This window comes from Equus asinus, chromosome 1, assembly GCF_041296235.1.
Source record: "Equus asinus isolate D_3611 breed Donkey chromosome 1, EquAss-T2T_v2, whole genome shotgun sequence".
Taxonomy (NCBI): Eukaryota; Metazoa; Chordata; class Mammalia; order Perissodactyla; family Equidae; genus Equus; species Equus asinus.
Genome location: NC_091790.1, coordinates 95,705,384 through 95,732,511, shown reverse-complemented (window position 1 = coordinate 95,732,511; position 27,128 = coordinate 95,705,384). Strand labels below are relative to the sequence as shown.

The 27,128-nt window shown below is 39.4% G+C and overlaps 1 protein-coding gene across 6 annotated transcripts in view; it reads right to left on the bottom strand.

The window, feature by feature from the left end:
* The window catches only part of DDC (dopa decarboxylase), a 90,324-nt gene that overhangs the window by 41,630 nt on the left and 21,566 nt on the right, over window positions 1-27,128 (bottom strand). For all 6 annotated transcript variants that reach the window (XM_014828363.3, XM_044778212.2, XM_070498945.1 and 3 more), the window contains 3 exons: window positions 26,610-26,729; window positions 19,951-20,085; window positions 16,970-17,113 (listed from right to left, as the gene is read on the bottom strand). In XM_014828363.3, coding sequence (XP_014683849.1) covers window positions 16,970-17,113; window positions 19,951-20,085; window positions 26,610-26,729 — 399 coding nt within the window. The remainder of the gene's footprint in view (window positions 1-16,969; window positions 17,114-19,950; window positions 20,086-26,609; window positions 26,730-27,128) is intronic.

Here is a 27,128-nt window from a genome sequence, read left to right as displayed (position 1 = left end):
AACAAGGGCCTTGGCCACCCTGAAGAGCTCACAAATGATGCTTTATTTCAAAGTGCTCATAAACACAAAGGCACAGAGGAGTGGCCAGAGCGGAAGACTACACTGTCTTCTGAAATCCCGTCCCTGAATTATGACAGCATTTGATTCTTCTTTCTTTTGTGTAGTGTCATAAATATGTATGTGTTTTTAGAACAACTTTTTATGGAAAATATCTGAACAACAAAGACAATAATAATTGTTTTCTAATGATTCCTGAGGGAAGACCACAAAAGCTTATACGTTATAAAATAATTTGGAAAGAAGAGACAAATTTCTCTCTCTCCTTCTTTCTCAGAATCCCTACAACTTTCTGTATCATTGTATTACTCAATACATACATTTGAATTTTTATCAAAGATGAAGGAGAAAAATACTGAAAGAAATTAAAGCTATTGACTTTGGAGAGGGAACATCACGGGTGAGGAGGAGGGGATTGTTCAGGTGATCCCTGTTTTTGGTGCTGCTGTTGCAGGACACACAGAACTAATTAACTGTGAAGCTAGGTGTATATATAACTTTAATTAAAATATAAATTTTAATGTAAGTGAAAACTTAGATTCTAATGAAAGAACACATAATGGGCGAAAGGGAGGAGGGAAAATTTCTAATTAATAATATAACACTCTCCTGCTTAGCAATATCACCACCATTAGATTTCCTTCAGTAGATGTCTCTATTTTAACCTTTTCTTTCTTGGCTGAGGAAGATTTGCCCTGAGCTAACATCTGCTGCTAATCTTCCTCTTTTTGTTTGTGAGCTGCTGCCACAGCATAGCCACTGACAGACGAGTGGTATAGGTCCATGCCAGGGAACTGAACCAGAGCCACCGAAGTGGAGTGTGCCGAACTTAACCATTAGGCCACTGGGACTGACCCTTAACATATTTTTAACAACTTCTTTTTTATTTTGGGGAGAAAGATTGTCCCTGAGCTAACATCTGTGTCAGTCTTCCTCTATTTTGCATACAGGACACCGAAACAGCATGGCTTGATGGGTGGTAAGTCCATGCCCAGGATCCGAACCTGTGAACCCCAGGCCACCAAAGCAGAGCACACGAACTTAACCACTATGCCACCAGGCCGGCCCCTTTAATAATTTTTGTAAAGCACGTTTTTGGGTAAATTGGTGTGACATTTTTGGTGAGGAATATGGCAGCTTCTAAAGCCTTGGAAAAAACCATAATTTTGATCAAATAATTCCAGTGCTTGAAATTGTTCCTAAGGACCTAGTGACAGACGTAAGATTAATTAATTAGTTAATTTTTAAAATGTACCAGTAACTATCATAAAGAATGTAAGGTAGATAACCCAAATGTTTAACACTAGGATATTGCTAGCATATATATGCATATATTTGAATTCCTCTCAAAGGAATTGTATTTCACTTATTTGTGTTATATGTACATATGTGTACGTGTGTGTTTGTATATATATATATATATTATACATATATATATAGGGAGAGAGATAATATATAATGACCTGAAGAAATGTTCATAATATATGAAGTGAAAAATAAATTTACAAATCAGTGTCCACAACAAAATCTTAATTTTGTTCAAAATAAATAAATGTAAATGTGTGCAGAGAAAGGGTCTAAAATGATATAAACCAAAATGTTAAATGTATTTTTCTTTAACTTTTATTTGTCTTTTTAGACTCTCCTATGATTATAAAATATTGTAAAGTGATTAATATCCTTATAATGAAAACATTGATACAATAATTTTAAAAATAAACTTTTTCTTAATAATACACCATTGTTTTAATTTTCATTTCCAGTTTAGCTTCCAGCTGTGATGAAGAAGCCTGGAGCAAACTAACAGTTCCAGAACCAACAGCTGGAAAATTCAAACCATATCAGTGTGAAGGAATCAAAGAGCTGCAGAGGCAGCCAAGAATTGAGGAGCCAGGATCCAAGAGTGAAGGGAAACTCACTAGTGAATCTGACATTCTGTCCACTACTTTCCCCTCAGGGCCTGTGCTGATTCTTAAGCCACCCTGTGCTGAGAGGCTATGATGTGTGGTGGACAGTCTGGTGTAGAGGCCCAGAAGTCAGCAGGGCTTTTGAGAACCTCCCAGGGCAGGAGACACATTGGAGTTTGAGGCTGCCATGGCAGCAAGGACTTGAGAGGCCAAGATCCCAGCAGGAAAGGAAATTCAGAGAATTGCACTGGATGTACTGCACTACACTGCCCATCAAGGTATTTTCTGCTTCTTATGCTGAGAAAGAAAGAGGCCACGAAGAAAAGCAAAAAAAGAGATGAAAAGCTGAGCAGAATGTTCAGCAGTTGGATGAAGCAGGAAGACAGAAATTGGAGTCTAGACCTACCAATGACAAGGGGACCTGGAAAACACCCAACTCTCAGACGGGCAACATGACAGGAGTGGGAGCAAAGCAGAGGCAGGCAGAGTTAGAGTCAGAGCGCAACTGTGTGCAAGCTCAGACCTTCGTTGGCTTGAAGGAGTGGCTCATTTCTTTAGCTTCCTGCCAGAAGCTAGGGTGAGTCCTCTCCAGAGAAAAATAACATAACTGGAAGTCTCTATAACTTTTCATACACTATGTTTGACATTGAAAAAAATACCAGCTACATCAAGAAACAGAACTAGAAGAACAAGAGAAACAAACAAAAAGAAAATAGATGCGCAGGGTCTACAGATATTGGAGTTAGAAGATGATGTACTTTAAAATAATTATGATTAATATGTTCAATAAAATAGATGGAAAGATGGAAAATTTCACCAGAGAACAAGCATCTATTAAAGCAATCAAATGAAAATTCTAAAATCAAAATTGTTAATATTTATTATTCCTTACAAATAAAGGGGAAATTTAGACGTTTTCAGATGAAGAAAAACTAAGAAAATTTCTCACCAACAGACCTCCCTAATAATGGCTAAAGAAAATTATCTAGACTGAAAGCAAATGATAAAAAAAGGAATCTTGGAACATTGAGAAAGAAGAATGAAGAATGAAAACAAAAATATGAGTAAGTACCATTGACTTTCCTTCTCTTCAGTATTTTAATTTATGTTTGATGGCTGAAGCAAAAAGTATAACACTGTCTGATGTGGTTCTCTGTAAGTAGAAGTGATATTTAAAACAATTATAAATGGGAGAGGGTAAAGGGACTAAGGAAGGTAATGTGTCTATTTTTTATTCAAATTGGTAAGATGATGACACTGGTAGACTTTGATAAGTCATATGTATATAATATAATAATTAGAGTAACCACTGAAAAAGCTATAGAGATATACCAAAAAGAAAATCTATAGATAAATCCAAATAAAATTCTAAAGAACGTTCAAGTAGCCAGCAGGAAGGAAGGAAAAAGAAAACGGAGAAAGAAAAAACAGAACAAACAGAAAAATTTTTAAATAGTAGACTTAGGCCTAACATACCAAATATTACACTAAATATAAGTGGTCTAAATACATCAATTTACTTCAAATATAATGATATAGGTAGTTTGAAAGTAAAAGAATTGAAAAAAACATATCACACAAACATTAATCAAAAACAGTAGTGGTTATATTAAATCAGATAAAGTAGACTTCAGAGCAAAGAATATTATCAGAGCAGAAAAGGCCACTAATTAGTAATAGAGTCAATCAAGATGACCTATTAATCCTAAGTGTGTATGCACCAAACAAAAGGGCTGCAAAATTTATGAATCCAAAATTTATAGAATTGAAAGGAGAAATAGATAAATCCACAATTATAGTCAAATACTTTAATACTCCTCTCTCAACAATTGATGGACATCTAGACAGAAAATCAGCAAGGACATAGAAGAACTCAACAAGACCATCAACCAGGAAGATCTAATAGACATTTGTGGAACACTCCACCCCACTACAGAATACACATTCTTTTTAAGTATCCATGGATCATATACCAAGACAGGCCATATCCTGGGCCATAAAAAGTCCTCAACAAATTTTTAATAATTGAATTCACATAGAATGTGTTCTACGACCACAATGGACTAAAACAAGAAATCAATGGCGGAAATATAATAAGAAAATCTGCAAACACTTGGAAATAAAACACTTCTAGATAACTGTGGGTCAGTATAATGGGAAAACTTCCAAACACTTGGAAATTAAATCATGTACTTCAAGGTAACCCATGGGTCAAAGAGGAATCCTCAAGAGAAATTTTTTTTTCCTTTTTCTCCCCAAAGCCCCCCAGTACATAGTTGTATATTCTTCGTTGTAGGGCCATCTAGTTGTGGCATGTGGGATGCTGCCTCAGCATGGCCTGATGAGCAGTGCCATGTCTGCGCCCAGGACATGAACCAACGAAACACTGGGCTGCCTGTAGCAGAGCGTGCAAACTCAACCACTCGGCCATGGGGTCAGCCCCAAGAGAAATTTTTAAATGTATTTGAACTAAATGAAAATGAAAATAAAATATATCAAAATGTGTGGACCACAGCTAAAAAAGTGCCAACATGGAAATCTGTAGCACTTATTACTTACGTTAGAAAAGAAAAAAGTCTCAAATCAATAATCTGAGCCTCCAGAAATTAGGAAAGGAAGAAAATAAACCCAAAGAAAGTAGACAAAAAGAAATAATAAAGATAAGAACAGAAATAAATTAAATTTTTTAAAAAGTAGAAAAAAATCAATGAAAGTAAAAGTTGGTTCTTTATAAAGATCAAAACACTATTAAGACTCACAAAGAAATAAAGAGAAAAGAGACAAATATTAGGAACAAATGGAGATATCCGTACGAACGCTGCACATCAAAAGGATAGTAAAAGAGTACTATAAACAGCTCTATCCAAAATTGTTGACAACTTGCATGAAATGGACCAGCCATTCAAAAATTGCAACCTTCCACAACAAACCCAATGTGAAACAGATAATTTGAATAGACCCATACCTATTAAGGAAATTAAATTAACCATTTAAAACTCTCCCAAGAAATATATCTCCAAGCCCAGATAATTTCACTGATGAATAATACCAGATGTTTAAAGAAGAATTAACAACAATTCTAGACAATCTCTTCCAGAAAACAGAAGAGGAAGGAAGTGCTTCCTAAGTCATTTTATGAAGCCAGTACTAAATCAAAACCAGATCAAGTGAGTAAAAAGGGAAAATAGTAAACCAATATCACTCACAAATATAGAAGCAAAAATCCTTAAAATATTAGCAATTAAAATCCAGCAATATATATAAGGAACCATATGCTACGAATGAGTGAGATTTATTCCAGTGATGCAAGGCTGGTTCAACATTTGAAATTCAATCAACGTAATCTACCTTATTAACAGACTAAAAAAGAAAACCACATGATCGTATCAATTGATGCAGAAAAAATCATTTGAAAAGATTCAGTACCTATTCATGATAAAAATTCTGAGAATTTTAGGAATAGAGGAAACTTTCTCAACTTGATAAAGAACATCGATAAAAAACCTACAACTAACATCATACTTAATGATGAAAAACTAATCACATTTGCCTTAAGATTGAGAACAGGTAAGAATGTTCACTCTCACCACTGCTATTCGACATGGTATTAGAAATTCTAGCCAGCGCAAGAAGGCAAGTAAAGGAAAGGAAAGAAAATGCATTACAGATCAGAAAGGAAAAAATAAAACTGTACCTATTTGCATATGACATGATTGTTTACATAGAAAACCCCAACGAATCCATAAAAAAAATTCTTAGAACGAGTAAGTGAATTGAGCAAGGTTACAGAATATAAGATCAACATACAAAAATTAATTGTATTTCAATAAGCTACAATAAACACATGGACACCAAAATTAAACATACAATAGCATTTACAGTTGTTCAAAACAAAGAAATATGCAGGTGTAAATCTAATAAAGCATGCACAGGCTTGTATGTTCAAAGAAATCAAACTAGATTTAAACAAGTTTGAGAGTTGAATGTTCCAGGAGGGGGTCTAATCTTATGGGGGGTGCACCCTTTTGTGAGTTTTAACTCCAGAAGCTCTGACAGATTATCACAGTGAAGATTGGAGGCAAAGGCCCCCATGCTTCTGGCAGGGAAGGGGGCAAGTAGAAACTTTGAAATAGGCCCAAAGCATTTGGTTCTTCTTAACAAGGCCTCCCCTCAAAAGAACTATCTGTCAGATCCTAACCTACTGAGGATTTACTAAACGCTCACCAATCTGAGAGAAGGGTTGCCTTCAAGGTAGGGGAGGGGAAATACCCAGTTCCAGTCCTTGTAAACCTTTCTGTCTCACCTTAGGGAGTGGTTGAGGGGACTGAGAAGCACTGGTGAAGGTCACAGCCCAGGAGCACAGCCCGTCAAAAGACTGAGAAATAATCACAGGACTATAGAACACTTCCCCTCGCACACATTTTACCACCACATCAACAGGGCTCTTGAACGATCACAAGGGAATACGACTGAAAAAATTGCACATCAAAGACCTTATTTAAGAAAAAGACTCTATGGAACCCCAAAGACAATAGGGGAGATACAAACAAAGATACTAAAGACAATTTTAACCTCTGACATCTATAGCTATAACAGACAGTAAACACAGCCTTCTTCTAGACAGATGAACATGAAACCTCACACTAACAGCTATTTATCTCAATGCCTTTTACCCAGCACATCATGTATAGCTTTCAACAAAAAATTAAAAAGCATACTAAATGACAAAACATACAGCTTGAAGAAACAGAGCAAAGATCTGAACCAGACTCTTAGGTTGAAGAGATATTGGAATTATCAAGCCAGGAATTTTAAAAAACTATAATTAATATACTGAAATCTCTAACAGAAAGGATGGAGAACATGCAAGAAAAGATGGGTAATGTAAGAAGAGAGATGCAAACCCCAAGAAAGAATAAAAAAGAAATTCTAGAAATCAAAAACACTCTAACAGAAATAAAGAATGCCTTTGATGGATACATCAATAGACAGGGACATGGCTGAAAAACGAATCAGTGAGCTTGAAAAAATGGTAAAAGAAACTTCCAAAACTGAAATGCAAAGAGAAGAATGAAAAAGAGAGAACAGAATATCCAAGAATTGTAGGACAAACACAAATGGTGTAACATAGCCATAACAGAAATATCAGAAGGGGAATAAAGAGAGACAGGAAAGAAAATATATTTAAAGCAATAATGACTGAGAATTTCTTAAAATTAATGAAAGACATCAATTCACAAATTCAGGAAGCTCAGAAAATACCAAGGAGGATAAATAACAAAAAATTTACAACATGGCATATCATATTCAAGCTGCAGAAAATAAAAAACAAAGAAAAAGTCTTCAAAGAGGCTAGAGGAAAAAAACACCTTTCTTACAGAGGAGCAGGGCTAAGAATTACAGTGAGCTTCTCTAAAAACCGTGCAGCCAAAAAGAAAGTGGAGAGAAGTATTTAAAATGCTGAAAGCAAAAACCCACCAACCTAGAATTCAGTATTCAGTGGCATTATGCTTCAAAAGTGAAGAAGAAATAAAGACTTTCTTAGATGGACAAAAACCCAGGGAACTTTTCACCTATGGATTTGCTTTCCAACAAATGTTAAAAGAAGCAATTCAGAAGGAAAGAAAATTATATAGGTCAGACATTTGCATCTATATAATGAAAGGAAGAGCACTGGAGAAGGAATAAGTAAAGATAAAATAAGATATTTTATTGTTCTTATTCTTAACTGATCTAACAGATAATCATTTGTTCAAAATAACATTAACAGTATATTCTGGGATTGTCACTTATAAATAAGTGAAATAAATGACAGCAATGTTATAAGAGACGGGCAGGAGGAACTGGGGATACTGTGTTATAAGGTACTTGTACTACCCATGAAGTGGTAGAGGGCTATTTGAAAGAGGACATGGATTGGTTGTAAATGTACTGCAAACTCAAAAGCAACCACTAAAGAAAGTGGAAAAAAAAAAGAGTATAATTGATATGCCAAGAGAGGGAGAAAAAATGGTATTACATAAACTGTTCAGTTAAAACAAGAGAAGGCAGAAGATCAAAAAAGGAAACAAAGAACAAGGAAAACAAATAGAAACCAACAAATATCATAGATATTAATCCCACTACATCAATAATCACTTTAAATGTGAATGGTCTAAATACACTAATTAAAAGCCAGAGACTGTCATAATGGATTAAAAAAACAGGACTCAACTATATTTTTTTAAATAATAAATCCACTTTAAATATAAAGACACAGACAGTGCTATATCAGTTTCAGACAAAGCAGATTTCAGATCAACAAAAATTATCAGGAGCATTAAGAGGAGCATTACATAACGACAAAGGAGTCAATTGTCTAAGGAGACATAAAATCCCTTAATGTGTGTGCACCTAACAACAGGTCATCGAAATACAGTCATGCATCACTTAACGATGGAGATATGTTCTGAGAAATGCATCTTCAGGTGATTTCATCATTGTGCAAACATCATGGAGTGTACTTACACAAACCTAGGTGGTAAGCCTACTACACAGATAAGCTGGGTAGTACTAATCTTATGGGGCCACCATCATATATGTGGTCCATCGCTGACAAAAATGTCATTAAGTGGCTTATGACTGCACATGAAACAAAAACTGAGGGAACTTTGCAGACAAATAGATGAATCTACTATTATAGTTCGGAGACTTCAACATTCCTCTATCAGTAATTGGTAGATCCAGCTGACAGAAAATCAGGGAGCCTACACTAAAACTGAACAGTACCATCAATCAAAAGGATCTAAGTGACATCTATAAAATACTTCATCCAATGAGAGGAGAATATATATTCTTTTCCAGCTCACATGGAACATTCACCAAGATAGACTACATTCTGAGTCATAAAACACACACCAACAAACTTAAAAGAGTAAAAATTACACACAATATGCTCTTAGATCACAATGGAATTAAATTAGAAATCAATAACAGAAAGATCGCTAGAAAACCCCAAAATATTTACAGATAAAATAATCCACTTCTAAATAACATATTTGTCAAACAAAGAAATCTCAAGAAAAATTTTAAAAATATTTTGAACAAAAATGAAAATACAACATCAAAATTTGTAGGATGCAGTGAAAGTAGTGCTTAGAGAGAAATTATAGCATTGAATGCATATATCAGGAAAGGAAGAAAATCCAAAATTTCTCATGTAAGCTTCCACTTTAGGAAACTAGAAAAAGAAGAACCAATGAAATCCAAAGTAAGTAGAAGAAAAGAAATAATTAGAATTAGAGCAAAAATCAATGAAATTGAAAACATGAAATCAATGGAGAAAATCAATGAAACCAAAAGGTCTTTCTTTGAAAAGATCAGTAAAATTGATGAACCTCTAACCAGGTTAAAGAAAAAAGAAAGAAGATGCAAATTACTAGTATAAAAAATAAAAGAAGGGACATCACTACTGATCTCATGGACATTAAAAGGATAATAAAGGAATATTATGAACAACTCTATGCCCACAAATTTGATAACCTAAATGAAATGGACCAATTCCTTGAAAAACACAATCTACAAAAACTCACACAAAGAAAAACAGGTAATCTCAAAAGGTCTATGCTATGGTCTGAATGTTTTTGTCTCCCCTCCCCTAAATTCATGTGTTGAAAACCTAATGCCCAAGGTGATAGTATTAGGAAGTGGGGCCTTTGGGAGGTGCTTAGGTCATGAGACTAGAACCCTCATGAATGGGATTAGTGCTTTTATAAAAGAGACCCCACAGAGCTCCCCAGAGCCTTCTGTCATATAAAGACACAGCAAGAATTCAGCAGTCTGCAATTGGAAGAGGACTCTCATCAGAACCTAACCACGTTGGCATCCTGCTCTTGGACTTCCAGCCTCCAGAGCTGTGGGAAACAAATTTCTGTTGTTTATAAGCTGCTTAGTCTTTGGTATTTTGTTATAGCAGCCTGAATGGACTAAGACAGCCTATACCTACTTAAAGAAATTGGGTCAATAAAATAATAACCTTCCAAAGCAGAAAGCAGCAAGCCCAATTGAGTTCACTGGTGAAATCTACCAAACTCTTAAGAAAGAAATTGCATTACAAGAAAGAAACTATAGACAACTATCACTCATGAATATAGACGCAAAAATCCTCAACAAAATGTTAGCAAATTAAATCCAACGATGTATAAAAAATTTACACATCACAACCAAATGAGATTTATTCCTGCTATGCAAGGCTCATTCAACACTGAAAATCAATTACTATAATCTATCATATCACAAGGTGAAAGAAGAAAAATCACATGATCATATTCATAGATATGGAAAAAGTATTGACAAAATCCAACATCTATTCGTGATAAAAACTCTTAGCAAAGTAAGACTACTTTTCTTCAATTTGATAAAGAATATCTATTAAAAACGTTATATTTAATAGTTAGAAACTAGAAGCTTTCCTACTAAGATTAAGAGCAAGACAAAGATGTTTGCTTTGACTATTCCTATTCAACATCATTCTGAAATTCTAGCTAAGGCAATAAGACAAGAAAAGGAAATAAAATATATATAGGCTGGCAGGAAAGAAATAAAACTGACTTTGTTTGAAGATGACATGATTGTCTATGTAGAAATCCCAAAGAATAAACCAAGAAAAAAGAATCAAAACCAAAAACCTCCTGGAACTAATAAGCAATTATAACAAGTTAAAGGATAAAAGTTTAATATACAAAAGTCAATTGCTTTCTTATATTTCAGCAATGAAAAGTCGAAGTTTAAAATTAAAAACACAATACCATGTACATTATCATCAAAGACTTAAATACTTAGGTATAAATCTAACAAAATATGAATAAGATCGATATGAGGAAACATATAAAACTGATGAGAGAAGTCAAAAAAAGATCTGAATATATAGAAAGATATTTCATATATATGGATAAAAACCCTCAATACTGTCAAGAGGTCAGTTCTTCCCAACTTGACTTATAAATTCAATGCAATCTCATTAAAAATTTCAGCAAGTTATATAATGAAAATTGACAAACTAAGTCTAAAGTTGATATGGAGAAGCAAAAGATCCAGAAGAGCCAAGACAATTTTGAAAGAGAATAACAAAGTCAAGAAACTGACACTATCCAACTTCAAAACTCACTAAAAAGATACAATAATCAAGACAATGTGGTATTGGCAAAAGAATAGACAAATAGGTCAACAGAACAGAATAGAGAGTCTAGAAATAGACCCATACAAATATAGTCAACTGATCTTTAACAGAGGAGCAAAGGCAATTCAATGAAGAAAAGATAGTCTTTTCAACAAATAATGCTGGAGTAACTGGACATCCACATAGAAAAAAATGAATCTGAAAACAGACCTTACATGTTTGACAATTAAGTCAAAATGGATCATAGACCTAAATGTAAAATGCAAAACTATAAAACTCCTAGAAATTTTATACGAGAAAATCTAGATCACCTTGAGTTTGGCCATGAATTTCTAGGCACAACACCAAAGGAATAATCCATGAAAGAAAAAACTGATAAGATGGACTTCATTAAAGTTAAAAACTTCTGCTCTGTGAAAAACACTTCGGAGAATGAAACAAGCCACAGGAGAAACCATTTGTAAAACATATCTCTTCATAAAGGACTGGTATCCAAACTATACAAAGTACTCTTAAAACTCAAGAATAATAAAAAATAAACAATCCAATTAAAAAGTTGCATAACATAACATAACATAAAAGAGCACAACAGACATCTCACCAAAGAAGATATTCAAATAGCATGTAATCATATGAAAAGATCCTCAACGTCATATGTCATTAGGGAATTGCAAATTAAAATATTAACATACCAATATATACTTACTAGAACAGCCAAAATCCCAAAGAGTAACAACACCAAATGCTGGTGAGAATGTAGGATAACAGAAGCCATCATTCGTTGTTTGTGGAAATGCAAAACGGCACAGTCACTTTGGAAAAAAATTTGGCAGTTTCTTATAAAACTAAACATACTCTTACCACATGATCCATCAATTGCATTCCTTGGTACTTACCCAAATGAGTTGAAAATTTATGTGCACACAAAAACCTGCACATAAATGTTTAAAGCATTTTTTTAATAAGTGTCAAAATTTGGAAGCAATCAAGATGTCCTTCAATAGGTGGTCTTTGAATAAATTGTGGTACATCCAGACGATGGAATACTATTCAGTGATACAAAAGGAGCTATAAAGGCTCTAAAAGATATGGAAGAATCCTAAATGCATATTGCTAAATGAAAGAAGCCAATACAAATAGCCTACATACCATATGATTCTAACTATAAAACATTCTGGAAAAAAACTATGAAGACAGTAAAAAGATCAGTGATTGCAGGGGCTAGGCTGGAGGGATGGAGGGAGCAATAGTTGGAGTACAGGGGATTTCTACAGCAGTGAAACTATTCTGTATGATACTGAAATGGTGTATACATGTTATTCGACATTTGTCAAAACTCATAGTAAGTACGCCACAAAAAGTGCACCCTAATATAAACTGTGGGCTTTAGGTAATAACACTGTATCAATATTGGTGCACCAATTATAACAAATGTACCACACCAATGTAAGATGCTAACAATAGGGGAAACTAAAGGCTACAAAGGAGGAAGTATACAGGAACTCGGTACTTTCTGCTCATCTTTCTGTAAACCTAAAACCGCTCTAAAAAGTAAAGCCTATTAATTTAAAAATAATGCATCCATCCATTTAGAAAATGAGCAAAAATCATGAAGATTCATTTCACTGAAGAGCATATATGGTTGGCAAAAAAGCACATGGAAAGATGTTCAATATCATTAGTCATCAGGGAAATTGAAAATTAAGACTATGAGGAGATATCACTACAGACCTAACAAAACATCTAAAATTAAAAAATAGTGACAAAACCAAATGCTAGTGAGGATGCAAAGAACTTGACTTTCTCACTCATTGCTAGTGGAAATGTAAATGGTACAGCCACTCTGGAAAACAGTTTGGTAGTTTCTTTAAAAAGTAAACATACAACTACCCTATGAGCCTCAAGTGCACTATAGGGCTTTATCTCAAAGAAATGAAAACATGTCCACTCAAATATCCGTACATGGATGTTCTTGGAAGATTTATTTGTAATAAGCCAGAAGCTGGAAACAACTACAATAGGTAAATGGTTAAACAAACTATGGTACAGATAATGTGGAACCAAATCTCTGTGGGACAGCAAAAAAAAAAAAAGACGAACCAACTATTGACATACATGGCAACTTGGAAGGATCTCAAGGGCATTATGCTGAGTGAAAAAAGCCAATCTCTAAAGGCCATTTGCTGTATGATTCAATTTATATAATGTTCTCAAAATGACAAAAGTGTAGAGAATACAATTTAGTGGTTGCCAGGGGTTAGGAATGGTGAGAGAGGAGAAGGGTGGGAGTGACCACGGAGGGGTAGCATGAGGGAGGTCTCTGGGTGATAGAGAAGTTCTATGCCCCGACTACAGTGGTGGTTACATGAATCCACACATGTAATCAGTGACATAAGACCATCCAAACACATTGTACCAGAATCAGTTCTCTGGGTCTGTTATTAGACTATACCTATGGAAGATGCAACAACTGGGGGAAACTGGGTGAAGGGCACAAGGACGTCTTTGCACTAGTTGTGTAATTTCCTTAAATTAACAATTATTTCAAAATAAAAAGTTGAAACTTTTCAATGTTTAAAATTAATAGCATGATATATTCATTTATCAGTTGGACGTGGCTAAAGGGAGAATTGGTAAATTGTAAATAGGTCAGACTGAGCATGGAGATTTAAAAAAAATGGGTGGAAAATATGTAAAAGAGCATAAGAGAGATTTTTCCCTCAGTAGAAAGACTTAACATGTGTAATCAGAGTCTCAGAATGAGAGGAGAGAGAAAACGGGCAGAAGGAAACTTCAAAAAGATAATGGATGAGAATTTTCCAAAACCAATGAGAGATAACAAATCACAGATTCAAGAAGTTCTGCAAAACCCAAGCACAAAGAAAGCAATTCTATTGCATCATAGTAAAACTGCCTAAAAGCAAATGCTACAAGCAGCCAGGGGAAAAAGTCACATTGCCACATTATCTTCATCAAAGCAACACTAAGACTGACAACTGACACGGTGACAGAAATCATGGAAGAAAGAAGTGAATGGACTTATATATTTAAAGTGCCCAAAGAAAATAGCTTCCACCCTAGAATTCCACACCAGGCAAAACTGTCTTTCAAAAGTGAAGGCAAAGCAAAGACATTTTCAGAAATACAAGAACTGAGATAATTAAATCAGAATGTAAAAGAAATTCTAAAGGGAGTTTTTCAGGTGGAAGAAAATGATCTCAGATGAAAATAAGAAAATGCAGAAAGGAATGAAGGTCAATGGAAAGAGAAATAGCTAGGTTCATCTAAACAAATATTTGCTGTATAAAATAACAATAGAGTCTCATGGAGTTTTAAATATATGTAAATTAAAATGTACGACAATAATAACACAAAAGGTGAGAGGGAGGCATAAAAATAAAAGAATACAAAACTAGACGCTAAAAACGAAGAAAATGGAATAATATAAACATTTGATTAATCTAAGAAAAGGCAAGAAAGCAGAGAAAAGCAACATCTAAGGAGTGGGCCAGAGAGAAAACAAATAGTAAGATGGTAGATACGCATTTAAATGGATCAGAAATTACCTTCAGTGTAAATTGACAAAACAGAGAAAACTGTCATGCTGAATTTATACACAAATAATTTTTAAAAAACCAGCAACAACCATATGCTGCTTACAAGAGACATGCCTTAAATATGAGAGAACAGTAAGGTTGAAAGTAAAAGAGTGGAAAAAATATATCATGCAAATGCTAACAAATTGAACACGTGTAATTACAGCAGAGTCAGTCAAAGCAGAAGCCTGGTTAGAGATGAAGGCATTTCGTAACAGCCAATGGGTCATTCACCAGGAAGAAATGGCAAATCCAAATCCGGATGTACCAAGTCACTGAGCTTCAACATATGTTAAATAAAACTCAACAGATACAAAAGAAGAAATAGACACATCTACAACACAGTATGCGGCTCTAACATACCTCTCTCAGGGACTCATTTGTATTTCTTTGGTTATTAGAGGAATGGAATTTGTTTTATGTTCTTATTTTTTTTTGTGATTGAATTTGGAACCAACTCTTTATATATTTTGTGTATTTTCCTACTGGAATGTTGTCTTTTTGCTTATTGATCCTTAAGCCTTCTTTTTAAGATTTAGTTTATAATATAGCTCGTATTTCATTGCCAGCATCTGTCTTTTAACCTTGTTTATGAGTTTTGTAATTTTTATAAAATAAAATATTCTCATCATTTGATGTGATGTCTCCTCCATTGCCTTCATTCTTCAACCTAAAAGAGTGTGTCTCAATATATTTATTTTTCCCTAGACAGGATATTCTTGTGAGTCTTAAAATTGGCAATATAGGTTCAAAAGATTTTACTTCAATTAAATAGAATCATTCCAAATTGTGGTGAAATTGTATGTGGAAATTACAAGGGTAATCTTTCTTTCTGCCTGGAATGATCTTCCTTCTAAATCTTTATTTATTTGACAAATATTTATTGAGCTTCCGCTAAGTGTCAGGCACAGCTTCCAGAAGCTGAGAATAAAGCTGTGACTAAACGGACCCTTCCTTCCCGTAGCTCACATTCTGGTGGGAAGAGGGAGACAGCAAACAAACATAAAAATAAATATGCGTGTCAGGTGTAATACATGCAACCGAGAAAAATAAGCAGTGAGGGGTGACTGAGACAGACGTCGGGGTAGGGTGACAGCTCAGCCTGGCTCCACTGGCTGATGCCTGCCGCACCCGCCAAAATGACTTGGCCAGCATCCGTTCTACGTGCAGCCTCTGAAAATTCTCGCTCCTTCTATGTGACAGTTATTTGCTTATACTCCTGATTCCTATGGGAACGCCGTGAATCTGGACCAAATTTGGTATAAAATTGTACCCTCCATGCCTTCCTCAGTCACATGTTAGATAGTCAATAAATGATCAGTAATCTGAATTGACCAAAACAATTTTTTGGAGGAAAAAAACTTTGTCTCAAAGATTAATCATAAGTAAATATAGTGGCTGTTATTAACATGTGGCTCATAAAGTCTCTCAAACCTAGAATGCTCTAACAGCTAGGAAACGCCCAGATGCTGAAAGGTGTCCATCTGGGCAGTGTTTCTCAACCCTGGACGCATACGAGGATCTTGAAGTTGCTGTGAAACATTTCCAGCCTGGCTCCATCCCTAGAAATTCTGGTAAAATTAAACTGGATCAAGGCCTGGGCTTCAGTATTTTTTTCACAGCTCCTCAAGTGACTACAAAGTGCAGCCCGGTGAACTCCCAGGGCTAGTGCTATGATCACACATTTTAACGGCCGTCACACATGACGTGTCAGTCGCAGACACCACACACTGCCGTGGCCACCCCAGGTATGACCAGTCCCAGTCCTAGCTGCAATGCCAGTTATTTCTTCCCCACTGGAAAATGCCTATCTGTGCACAAGAAAATCAGGCGCTATTTGGCTAGTTAGATATTTTAGCTCTAATTAGTCACTGCTAATGATGAGTCTTAGCAGCTACTGAGAACACTGGTCTGGGCAGCGACGCCTTCCATTTTATTTTTTATTCAGTTCACTCATCGGTCATATACTCCTCATGGCACAAAGTGCTGTCAATGGGCCATCACAAGGTGCCACTTCTAACGGGAAGCAGAACCCTCCAGGATGGGGTTCTCTGCCTCCTTCTTTCTGAGATTAACACGAGCAGGAGGGAAAATAAATGGAGTCTTCCTGCAGCCTTCCTCAAGGAGAGGCAGGCTGACAGTGTAAGTACCGCCTGGCCTGTGACCACCAAGGCAGCCTGGGAAGTGGCCCTGGCACCCCCGCCCCACCCCAGGCCCACGGCTCCATTTGCAGCAAGTGCTGTTGAACTTACAAAGAAAGGAATCAGGCCAGCTGCCTTGTCTCTCTCCAGGGCCTCCTGCAGGGCAGAAGCACGCATGGCAAACTTGCCATCTGAAGGGATGGCTTTCAATTTCACTCCACCAATTAGTCCTGCTCTTTCCACCGAGGAGTGTGCCTAGAAAGAAAGCAGCAGAGTTTGTCTCGTGCAGGCGTGCTCCATGCAGTAGCTATAAGCCCCTGGCTCTGCAGTGAGCTCCCACCACTTCAAGCTGGCAGCTCCTTTCATTCCACAATGCAGAGAGAACGGCTCTCCTTTCCTCCCTCTCCCCATACCTTCACTCCTGGAGTTGTTTCAGGTCGTGTGGAATCTTGCTTTCCAGTTTAATGAATCAGACACTTAGAAGATAAAGTGCTGGGTCAATGTTGGTGATGTTTCTCATTCATTGGTTTGACTTGAGAGCAAGCAGTGAGGTCTTGGAAGGCATACCCCAGAAGTGGAGTTAGAATACCTGCCTTCATATCTGGGCCCTGCCTCTCACTGCGGGGCCTTGGGCAGTGTGGTGGCCAAGCTTAGCAATCAGATGCTCAGTAAATAGTGTCTGGAGAAAGGAAGCCAAGACATGGCATCTTTGTTGGATGGCAGACCCCTCCTCTCTGAGGGACTCCCAGGAAAGCCAAGTCTTATTGAAGTCGCCGCCCTCTGCCCTGCAGCACCACCATCACTGTCTCATGATTGGTCCTGTCCTGGGGCCTCACTGCTGCTGCTGCGGTGCAGCTCCCAAACAGCAACCTCCGGGAGGGAGGCGGGCCCAGTGAGAAGCACAGGCTTTGGAACCATGTGGGCCTGGGTGGACTGCAGCCCTTTCCCTGTGACCCTAGCAGGCTACCAGAGGGAACCTCCATGCCTCCTGTGCACAATGAGACAACAACCAATGCCCACTTCAAAGCTTAGTTGTGAAAATGATAAATAACGATGTGGAATCCTAGTACAGTGCCTGGCGTAGAGGGAACTAAATAAGCTACTATCCTTCCTCTTCTCCTGTGAGGCTCTAGAATCACCTGTGAAGCTCTTGACAGCTCTAGGAAGCTATTCTTTTCATGAACTTTGTGCATTGTCTTTAACTTCAGATGATGACTGAGATGATCAGGTTATAAATGTATAGCCAACACCTTGACCCTATGCGTCCTGGGGTTAATGCTGGCCTGAAATGTAGTTTCAACACAGGATTAGGCAATTGGAGGTAAGAAGTCTCAGGAAGGCTGGTGTGGCAGTGGACAGGGGCCTGGGGAGCAGTGACAACAGGGGTTGTCACCAAAGCCACTGGTGTTTTGAATTGTCCAGGAGAGACGGTTCTCTCATGGAGAAAGCACCTGCTTCCCGGAGTAGAAGCTTTTTGTGTCCTGCCCAGGTCCCCTTGGTGTGGCCTAGGCGTCCACTCCCAGTTCTGGTAGATGTTGGCTGATCATGGCTTCCAGCTGGCCCCTTCTCTGCAGAGCTGCCTTCTGCACCCACCCCTGCAGGACTGACTATGCATATGTACAAAAGCCTGTCTCATTGCCTTGAGGAGGGGCAGCTCTGTGCTCTGTGGTGGTTCATGCACCAGTGGAGCCCACATGGGCCAGGCTACAGCAAGATGTTCTCAGTTCTCAGAGACCACATCCTTATTTGTTCCTTCCCTGCCTCATCTTGCTTCCCTAACTCCTACAGGTTTCCCAAGAGGGCCCCCCTCAGTGAACAGCGTGCACCTAAAGCGCTGCATCTGGCCTTGCCCCTGGGGAAACTGACTGGAGGGCCACAGAAGAATTACACCCTGGAGCCCAAGGCCGTCCACTGGATGTCATGAATTCACCTAACTCCTGTGCACCTGGAACGGTCCTAGCCATGCACCCTCCTTGGGAGAATCGAGAAAACATCACAAATTACTTTCTCTAGGGCTAAATTCCCTCCCAGAAACCACATCTGGAAAGGATACACTCTAACATTCATAGCAACTTATCTCAACACATATTTACTGAGTACGACAGGTGCATTTTTTTTGTCTCCTCATGTCCTTCTGGGAAACAGGGCAGTATAAATATAAATGAATAATTTTCTTCATGTATAGGTAGTGCTAACACGTGGAGTTAGAACACACACAGAGAGATATAATCCTCCTGAGTAAGCATTGATATACGGGTACTGTATTTGTTTCAGGCTACCTATCGTTATTAACTAGAACAAAGCTGCCACAGTTGAAATGCCTGGCTTAAGAAATTCATTAAAGATACATATATCAGCAAAGCTGGATCAGCTATTCCCTGTGGAATCCAAAATCTTGAGGGTGGTGCATGGTAAACTTTTGTGCCCTCTTGACTAGAATTTCCCTCATGGGGTTACTTTCTGCATCTGCTCAGTTCTCTTCCCTTCTGTTCCTTCTCACACAATTCTGTTTGCTTTTTAATCTTTTTGAATGGGCTGGCCATTGAAGTCACACTACAGGCTCCTATTTATAGAATTCTCTAAACCTTACGAAGCACCTGCATATCCGTTGTCTTAGTCCTGTCACTAGCTGGCAGAGCAGCAACACCAAGGGGCAGGGGCTTTTGTCCCTGTTTGTTGGGAAAAAAAAAAAAAAAGCTCAGAGAATTTATGTGATTTGCCTGAGATCACAAAACTCAAAATAGCAGAGCTGGGCTATGAGCCCAGGTCTTTGAGAGCCTTGTCCAATGTCTCGACCATGCTACTCCGGAGGTGGCCCAGCTGACCTCAGTGTAAGCCAGAGCAGGTGGCACTGGCAACAGAGCCAGTCCCGGTGATCTCGCACCACAGTTATTTTCTTTTCAGCTTGATTTACTAAGTCCTAGCCTGCAGCCCACACCTTCTCTTTAGCACAGGGCTCTGTCTAGGAGATACCAGAGGAACTCCTCCTGGATTTGAAATGAAGCTGCACGGTTTTATTCTGTTTTGATTTGACGTAAAGGAAAACATTTGGATCTTGGAGGCTCGGTGGGGCTTCGGGCCAACACACTCACCTGATCGGAGGAGTAGGCCACCAGCTTCTCCATGATAGTGGCTTGTGTCAGCCCCGGGGAGGCGGCCTGCAGGCGGCGCGTCACTTTGGTTCGAGCGGCCAGCAGGGCCACCAGAGTGGCTTCACTGGCACTTCCCTAAATCAAAGAAAAAGTTGAAATGAGTTTCAAATACAGCAAAGGAATCCATATCTAAACTGGTTGGGAGACGTATTATTGGGTCTGCATATATTTCTTTAACGATGAATCTGAAATTGCAAAATTTGCTCTCCTGTGCATGGGAAACATCTGAAACCTCTGGCTGCCACCTCAGCTCTGATTGTTATTTCAACATTGCTTTGTCTATATCAGATAACAGAATAGCCATCATTTATGAGCACTTACTGGGTACTAGGTATGGTGAGAACTGCTTTGCAGGCATTTTCCCATGCAATCCTCACAGCCTGGCCTAGGAGATGCTGCTCCTGTGTCCATCAGAAGAGGAGACAGAGCCCAGGGTACCAGCATCTAAGCCTAGCTGTGTGCATAGCAACTTGAACAAAAAAATTTATATTTGTTTATAAACGGGTTACTTTTTCCTCAAGACCCAGGAATTGCCTTAGAGGATTTCCCTCAATCACTAATGTTATAAGGTGAATTGTGTCCTCCCATATTTCATATGTTGAAGTCCTAACCCCTATTACCTCAGAATGTGACCATTTTTGGAGATAAGATCTTTAAAGAGATCATTAAGCTAAAATGAAGTCTTTAGAGTTGGCCCTAATCCAGTCTGGCTGGTGTCCTTGCAAGGAGAGATGAGGACACAGACATGCCTGTACACAGAGGAGAGGCCACCAAGGACACAGTGAGGAGATGGCCATCTGTACTCAAGGAGAGAGGCCTCAGGAGAAACCAACCCTGCTGCCACCTTGATCTGGGACTTCCACCCTCCAGAGGTATGAGAGAATAAACGTCTCTTGTTTAAGCTCCCTAATCTGTGGTATTTTGTTATGACAGCCCTGGGAAACCAATACAACTAATGTCAAAAACTTATTTTGGCAAAGTAGTAAAGAATAGTGCAAACTTCACTCCTCTGAGGTTGGGAGTGGGTGAAGGATAAAATGACTTTAGCACCAACCATGTTATCCCATTTAATTTGCAAAATAATCCTGTTTTTAAACTTTTTCATCTTCAGCTGGGAAACTGATGCTCAGAGAAGTTAACTAATTTGCCCCAAATCAGCAGCTAGTGAGTGGCAGGGTGAAGAATGAGCCCACATGTGTCTCTTCAGGCTGCCTGGGGCTCCCTTACCCCCTTCTCCCTGCTCATGACCTCAAAGTCAAGTAAATCCTAGAAGAAACCCATCAACCGAACAGTATTAACATTAGAGAGAAAAAATAAAAGGTAGATTTTTGTTGACTATGGGAAAGAAATTTCAGAGTTTTACAGGAAAATAGACAATAAAATAATTGAGGAGGTCAACCTCTTTCGCTAACATTCCATCCTCGCTCCATTGATCCTGACTTATTTTATTTTACTGTTTCAATGCCTTTTCTTATTCTATTTAGCCAACTCATATCCTTTGGGAAGACGAAAAATCTAAAGATAAATGCATTTACTCATAGTTCTGTAGCTCTAACGCATGGACTCAAATATATATATATATAATCTTAATTCAGCCTCTAAAATGGGTTTTATATTTCTTCAAAACCATTTACAATTATTACAATAGCAGTTGTTTTAGATACGGTTTTATAACAAATGGCTTTGGATATGGTTAAAGAAATTGGGCTGGCAAAGCTAACTCAGCTATCCCGTGAAATCCAAGCTGTGTGAGGGCAGGCACTAGATTTCACACTCCTCCCCTCCCATGTGGCTGCTTTTCTCCTGTTCCCCCGCATCTTGTGTCATGGATCCACCCATCACGCCATTCATTCTCAATGGAAATGCAATGTGAAACGCTTATTGAAAGGGGTAGCTCCCAGAATGGGAATCCTTGTTCCCACCTCAACACTCACATGGGATTGTGGCCCCCCTCTCTAAACTCCACCCGCGTCTGAGGCCTTAGAACTCACATTACCCTCAAAATATTCATTCTCTGAACCACATTCTAATGAAAGGCTTTGAATCACCGTGCCAATTAATTATGCGTTTTCCTTTGGGCTCTGTCCATGTCCTAAGAGAAAACTCCCCACCTTCAGGCAACAAAGTGATTTAAAAAAAAAAATGCCCAGTGAAACAAATTGTCAGTGGAGCATCCAGAACTCAGCAGCTCTGAGGCAGACAGCACAGTTTGACCAACTGGAGCTGGAAGACAAGTCGATTTCTCTGCCCTTTTTTGGAAGCAGATCTTTGGGAGGGAGGAGTAGGAGGTGACTGTTCTTGTGATAAGAGAGCATAATGATACCTTTGCTGTTTCACAGCAGACAAAGGTTGCCATGGCAAGCCCGCTAAGAGGCAGAAGGAAGTGCTGGTGAGACTGATGCTGGGCTGCTAATGCTGTGAGCAGAAATATCCTTTCATCCGGGTTTTTCAAGTGTCACCCCACAGATGGCAGGAAATTGGCTTTTCTTCCATGAGAGTTTTCAAACCCAATCAAGAGACCACTTTTGTGGCCCCATTCGTCCAGCTCAGAGGCTGATTTGCCATTTGACTCAGATGCCCATCACTGCGCCAAAACCTGGCAGCTGTGATTACAGCTCTGAGGGGCTCAGCGTCCAGCTTTGGACCCACGGCTGTCACCCAGCTCGGGTGCCCTCTGAGTCCTCGCAAATTATGGACAATGAGCTTTGTCAGCTGGGAAGGGGGGCTTCCTGCCTCAAACACAGACACGTTGCCTGCTTTCATTCAGCACACTGAGTAAATTGGGCTCCAAGGGAATCTGTGTTGAATCCTGGACCAAGAGATGCCAGGATTATTCTCAACCAAATGCTAGGGCTTCCACTGTCTCTGGAAAATGGGCTTGTCTTTAAGGAAAAGATAAATGAAAGATTTAATTTATGGCAGCATGCACACCTCCGGACACTAATCCGCACAAAGGGTCAGAGGTGAGCTGGTGTAACACTCACATGTCCCGTTTGCATTTGTGCTGGCTTTGCCTCTAACTAGCTCATGCTGTTGGGAGTGACATCCAACCTTTTGGGTCCTCCGTTTCCTCATCTACAGAAAAGATCATCAATAATGCAATCAATCCTCATCAATATTTGGAGACTGAAAAATGATAACATATAGAACAAGAAATAAGTCAACACACAGCCTAGCTCAGAGTAGGCATTCAATAAAAAGTAACTATTATTATAATAGACACAACTTACACTATGGGGTATTTGTAAGATCTTTGAGAAGCGTCAAATTAGAGGAAACATCTTGCACTGCTGGAAAGAACTGAATGTGACATTGTTTGAGGTGTAACATCCAATGACCCAGAAACATTCTTTTTATTTTTTTTTATTTTGATTTTTGGTGGTACATGAATGGGGACTATGGACTTGGCCAGGAAAGCCCAGCAGGAAGCTGATGATCTTAGATTGCTGCACCTCATCCTAAGTGTCCTCTGAAATGTTATTTATAAGAGAGAAAAACTGAAAAAACATAAGTATCTCATATATTATTTATATAAATTGTGACACATCATAGAAAATCATGCAATAGTAATATTTTCAAAGAATATTCAAATAACGGGAAATGCTCACAATAAAAGAGTAACTAAAACACCACACAGAAAATCTGTGGGTATGTATTGTATTATCTCAATTTTTTTTTTTTACACACGGAGACAGACACACACACACACACACACACGCAGGTATTGAAATAACACTGGAGGAAGCATGCCCCAAAGTGTTCCTGAATATTTTCTATTGTCACAATGGACATCCAGTTTTCAGAAGTGCAAAGGGGACAAAACTTTTGTTTAAGTGGAATAACAGAACGAAAATTGACATAGAAGGCAACAAATTGGCAGTGTGAAAAATTGAAACCATGATGTACAGAAAACCATGAGAAAGTCCCCCTAAATATAAAAGACAAAATGGCCAAAAAAAAAAAAGGTGGGGGGAAATAACCAAAGAATGCTAGAAATTCTGGAAGAGATACCAAAACTGTGGAAAACTGAAGCTCCTGATAAACAGAGCAGAACTGGCCCATGAACAATAACTAAGGCATTGGAGAAGAAAAATGTCCCAGGTGAAGAAACACTGAGTCTCAGATTAATCGGGGTTACCAAATGCTGGGGGTGGTGGGGTGTGGGGGGCCGGGGGCAGCCAAAATGAATGGAACAAATGAAAAAAGTTGACCTTGGTAACACGTGTGGAATTACAAAGAAAAAGTGAGTCTGCTGCAAGCATCCAGGCTGGTGAAGAGTTAGGTCACCTCCAGACCTGGAATCAAGTCAAACAGAATAGGAAACTAAAGCGCCTCCTCCAGCACCGCGCTCCTTCTTCCTTACCGCTGCTTTCTCATCTGTCAACAGCTGGCTCTGCTCTTCATCAGAGAAGGATGGCAGCGGCATCTCTGGAGAATCAGGACAAGTGTCCGAGAGATTGGAAAGCTGCCTGACCTCCACGCACACAAGATGCAGTTGACGGGGCACGATGGGGGACCCTGTGCGGCAGCCTCTTTCCTCAAGGCCAGAAGGCTGCATAGACAGCCTATCTTGGTGTGTGGTCTTTGCCAAGGAGGTTGGCGGGCTGCATGGCCTCTGACAAGAAGAAAACTGTCCAGGCGAACTGAAACATTTGGCATTTGCTGCTCTGTTTAAGTCCAGTTCACAGCACCATCTTGAAGCTTTGCTTACAACATGGCCAATGTTTCATTTTCATCGGCTCTCTGCTCAAAATCACTGATGTAGGATAGAAAGTGTGATAACCAAAGACTGTGAGTCAGGAGAGGACAGAGGGAATGGTTCTGAGCCTAGTGACACTGGCCTGATGCTCACAGAGAAGTCAGCCATTGGTCATGGCACATGGTCTGTCTATCAAAGTGGGTCTGGGATGGCTGCATCAGAAAGACCTGAGGAGCATGTTAGAATGCATATTCCTGGGCCCACCCAACACCTGTCGAATCTGAATCTCTGGAGAGTCTAGGACCCCCTCCATGACTCTGACACATACTACACGTGGTCAGCACAATAATGGCCCCCAAAGATGTCCAGGTCTTAATCCTGGAACCTGTGAATATTTACCTTACATGGAAAAAAGGACTTGTTGATGTGATATGATTAAGTTAAGAACTTTGAACTTGACATGGGGGATTATTTGGGGTTATCCAGATGGACCCAATCTAATCACATGAGGCCTTACAAGTGGAGAACCTTTCTCATCTGTGGTCAGGGGGAGATGCGACCAGGAAAGAAGGGTCAGAATGATGAACACTGCTGGCTTTGAAGTTGGAGGAGAGGACCATGGCGAAGGAATGTAGGAAGCATCTAGAAACTAGAAAAGGCAAGGGAAGAGTCTCTCTCCTGGAGCCTTTGAAATGTCAACCTTGATTTTAGCCCAGTAAGACCCATGTCAGATTCCTGACCTACAGAAATGTAAGACGATAGGTTCGTGTTGTTTTAAGCCACAAAATTTGTTACAACAGCAACAGAAAACTGACACGTGGGAGTTTAAAACCCCCTCTGTATGAGTAGTCTCAACACTGGAAAGTGGGAGCTGGCTTCCTAGTTTAGTTTTGCCCCACCCACCAGCCGGGTGATCGCATACAAAGGCATCTATGCCTCAGTGTTCTCATCTGTCAGATGGGCAGAATAATAGCTGCCATAACAAATTCTCAGAGCATTTGAAAGTTTGATATCTGAAAAAGGAAATCCCTTTTTCCCCCCAAAGTTAACAGTGCTTTCCAAATATTATCATATACTTGACACGAGAAAAATGATGTCAGGGAGGGTGGTGGGTTCAACAGAGTCCATCTTCCATGCTAGGAACAAAAACCAGCATAAAACCTGTCTTCCTAGTGGAGTTTGTCCTGCAGACTCTGGTGGAACAAATGTTCCATCATGATCGTCATTTGCATCTGTCATGTCTCCTGATGGTTACTGTCAACAGTACATGTCAAATGAAGAGAATTAATTAAATTGGTACACAGAAGAGGCAGCATCTTTAGGCGAACTGTTGGTTCCCATAGATATAGAACTTTCTAGAAGCCATCAAAGCACATGGTCACAGCTGCCACTACTGCCTGAGGATGGCCCTGACTGGTGGTGAAGATCATGGCTCTGCAGTCAGAAAGATGTGGGCTCAGACCCCAGCTCTAGAACTTACCAGCTGGGAACCCATGGGCAAGTTACCTGACTGCTCTGTGCCTCAGTTTTCTCACCTGTAAAATGGGAGTATTTTAATTGAGTGTTGTTGAGAGAATTAAATGAGTTAAAGCCTGGAAAGTGCTCGGGCATGGTGGCTGGCAATGGGGAACACAACAAAAATGTAGTTGTTGTTTTTATTACTACACGCTTGCTGAGTAATAACCACTCTTCTATCTACCACAGAGTGAGTAAGAGGTGGCACCGGGATCCAAATCCACATCCCGAGTTCTCATAATAACTCATCTCTGCTTGTTTTCCAGGAGAAAGGTGAGGATGCAACAAGAAGCACAAGTGTCTCTTTTGTCCACCTACAGCTGTGGTCCCTTTGTGAAAGCCATGCATCCCAGAAAGCTGGACTCTCCGCCCCTCCCTGCCTCACCTGGATCACTCCACCTCCTTCTCCAGCGTTCCCAGCCAAAAATGCCTCTGGCAGCTGAAGCATCTTCCCAAGCCAGTCCATCATCACAGTCTCCAGCTCTGTGCACGCCGGGCTCGCAGCCTGCCGTGGGAGGGAGAAAGGAGTTAAGCACAGGGCAGCTGCCTTCAGCTTCCTACCAGCTTGCGACAAAGGGGTAAGACAAAGAGAATAACTTTGTTACTTCCCGCCACTTAGATTTTATCAATTTAACAAAAGGTTTTAAACATTTTCAAAAGCCCCATCCTTGGGCAGAATTACATGTGATTGTCTGCTTTTCCATCGCAGAGTTCCAGGGAGAAGCAGTGGCAGAGACTGGGTCCACGACAGCAGGCCCCTCCCTCCCAGCAGCTCTAAGACATCCCTGAGGGCCACTCAGGGCAGACTGGTGCTGACAGCTTGGCACACAGGAGATTCCTCTTCTTTCCCACACTTGGAGAACAGAGGGAACCATACTCCGCAGATCCCAGATCGGCCACAGGA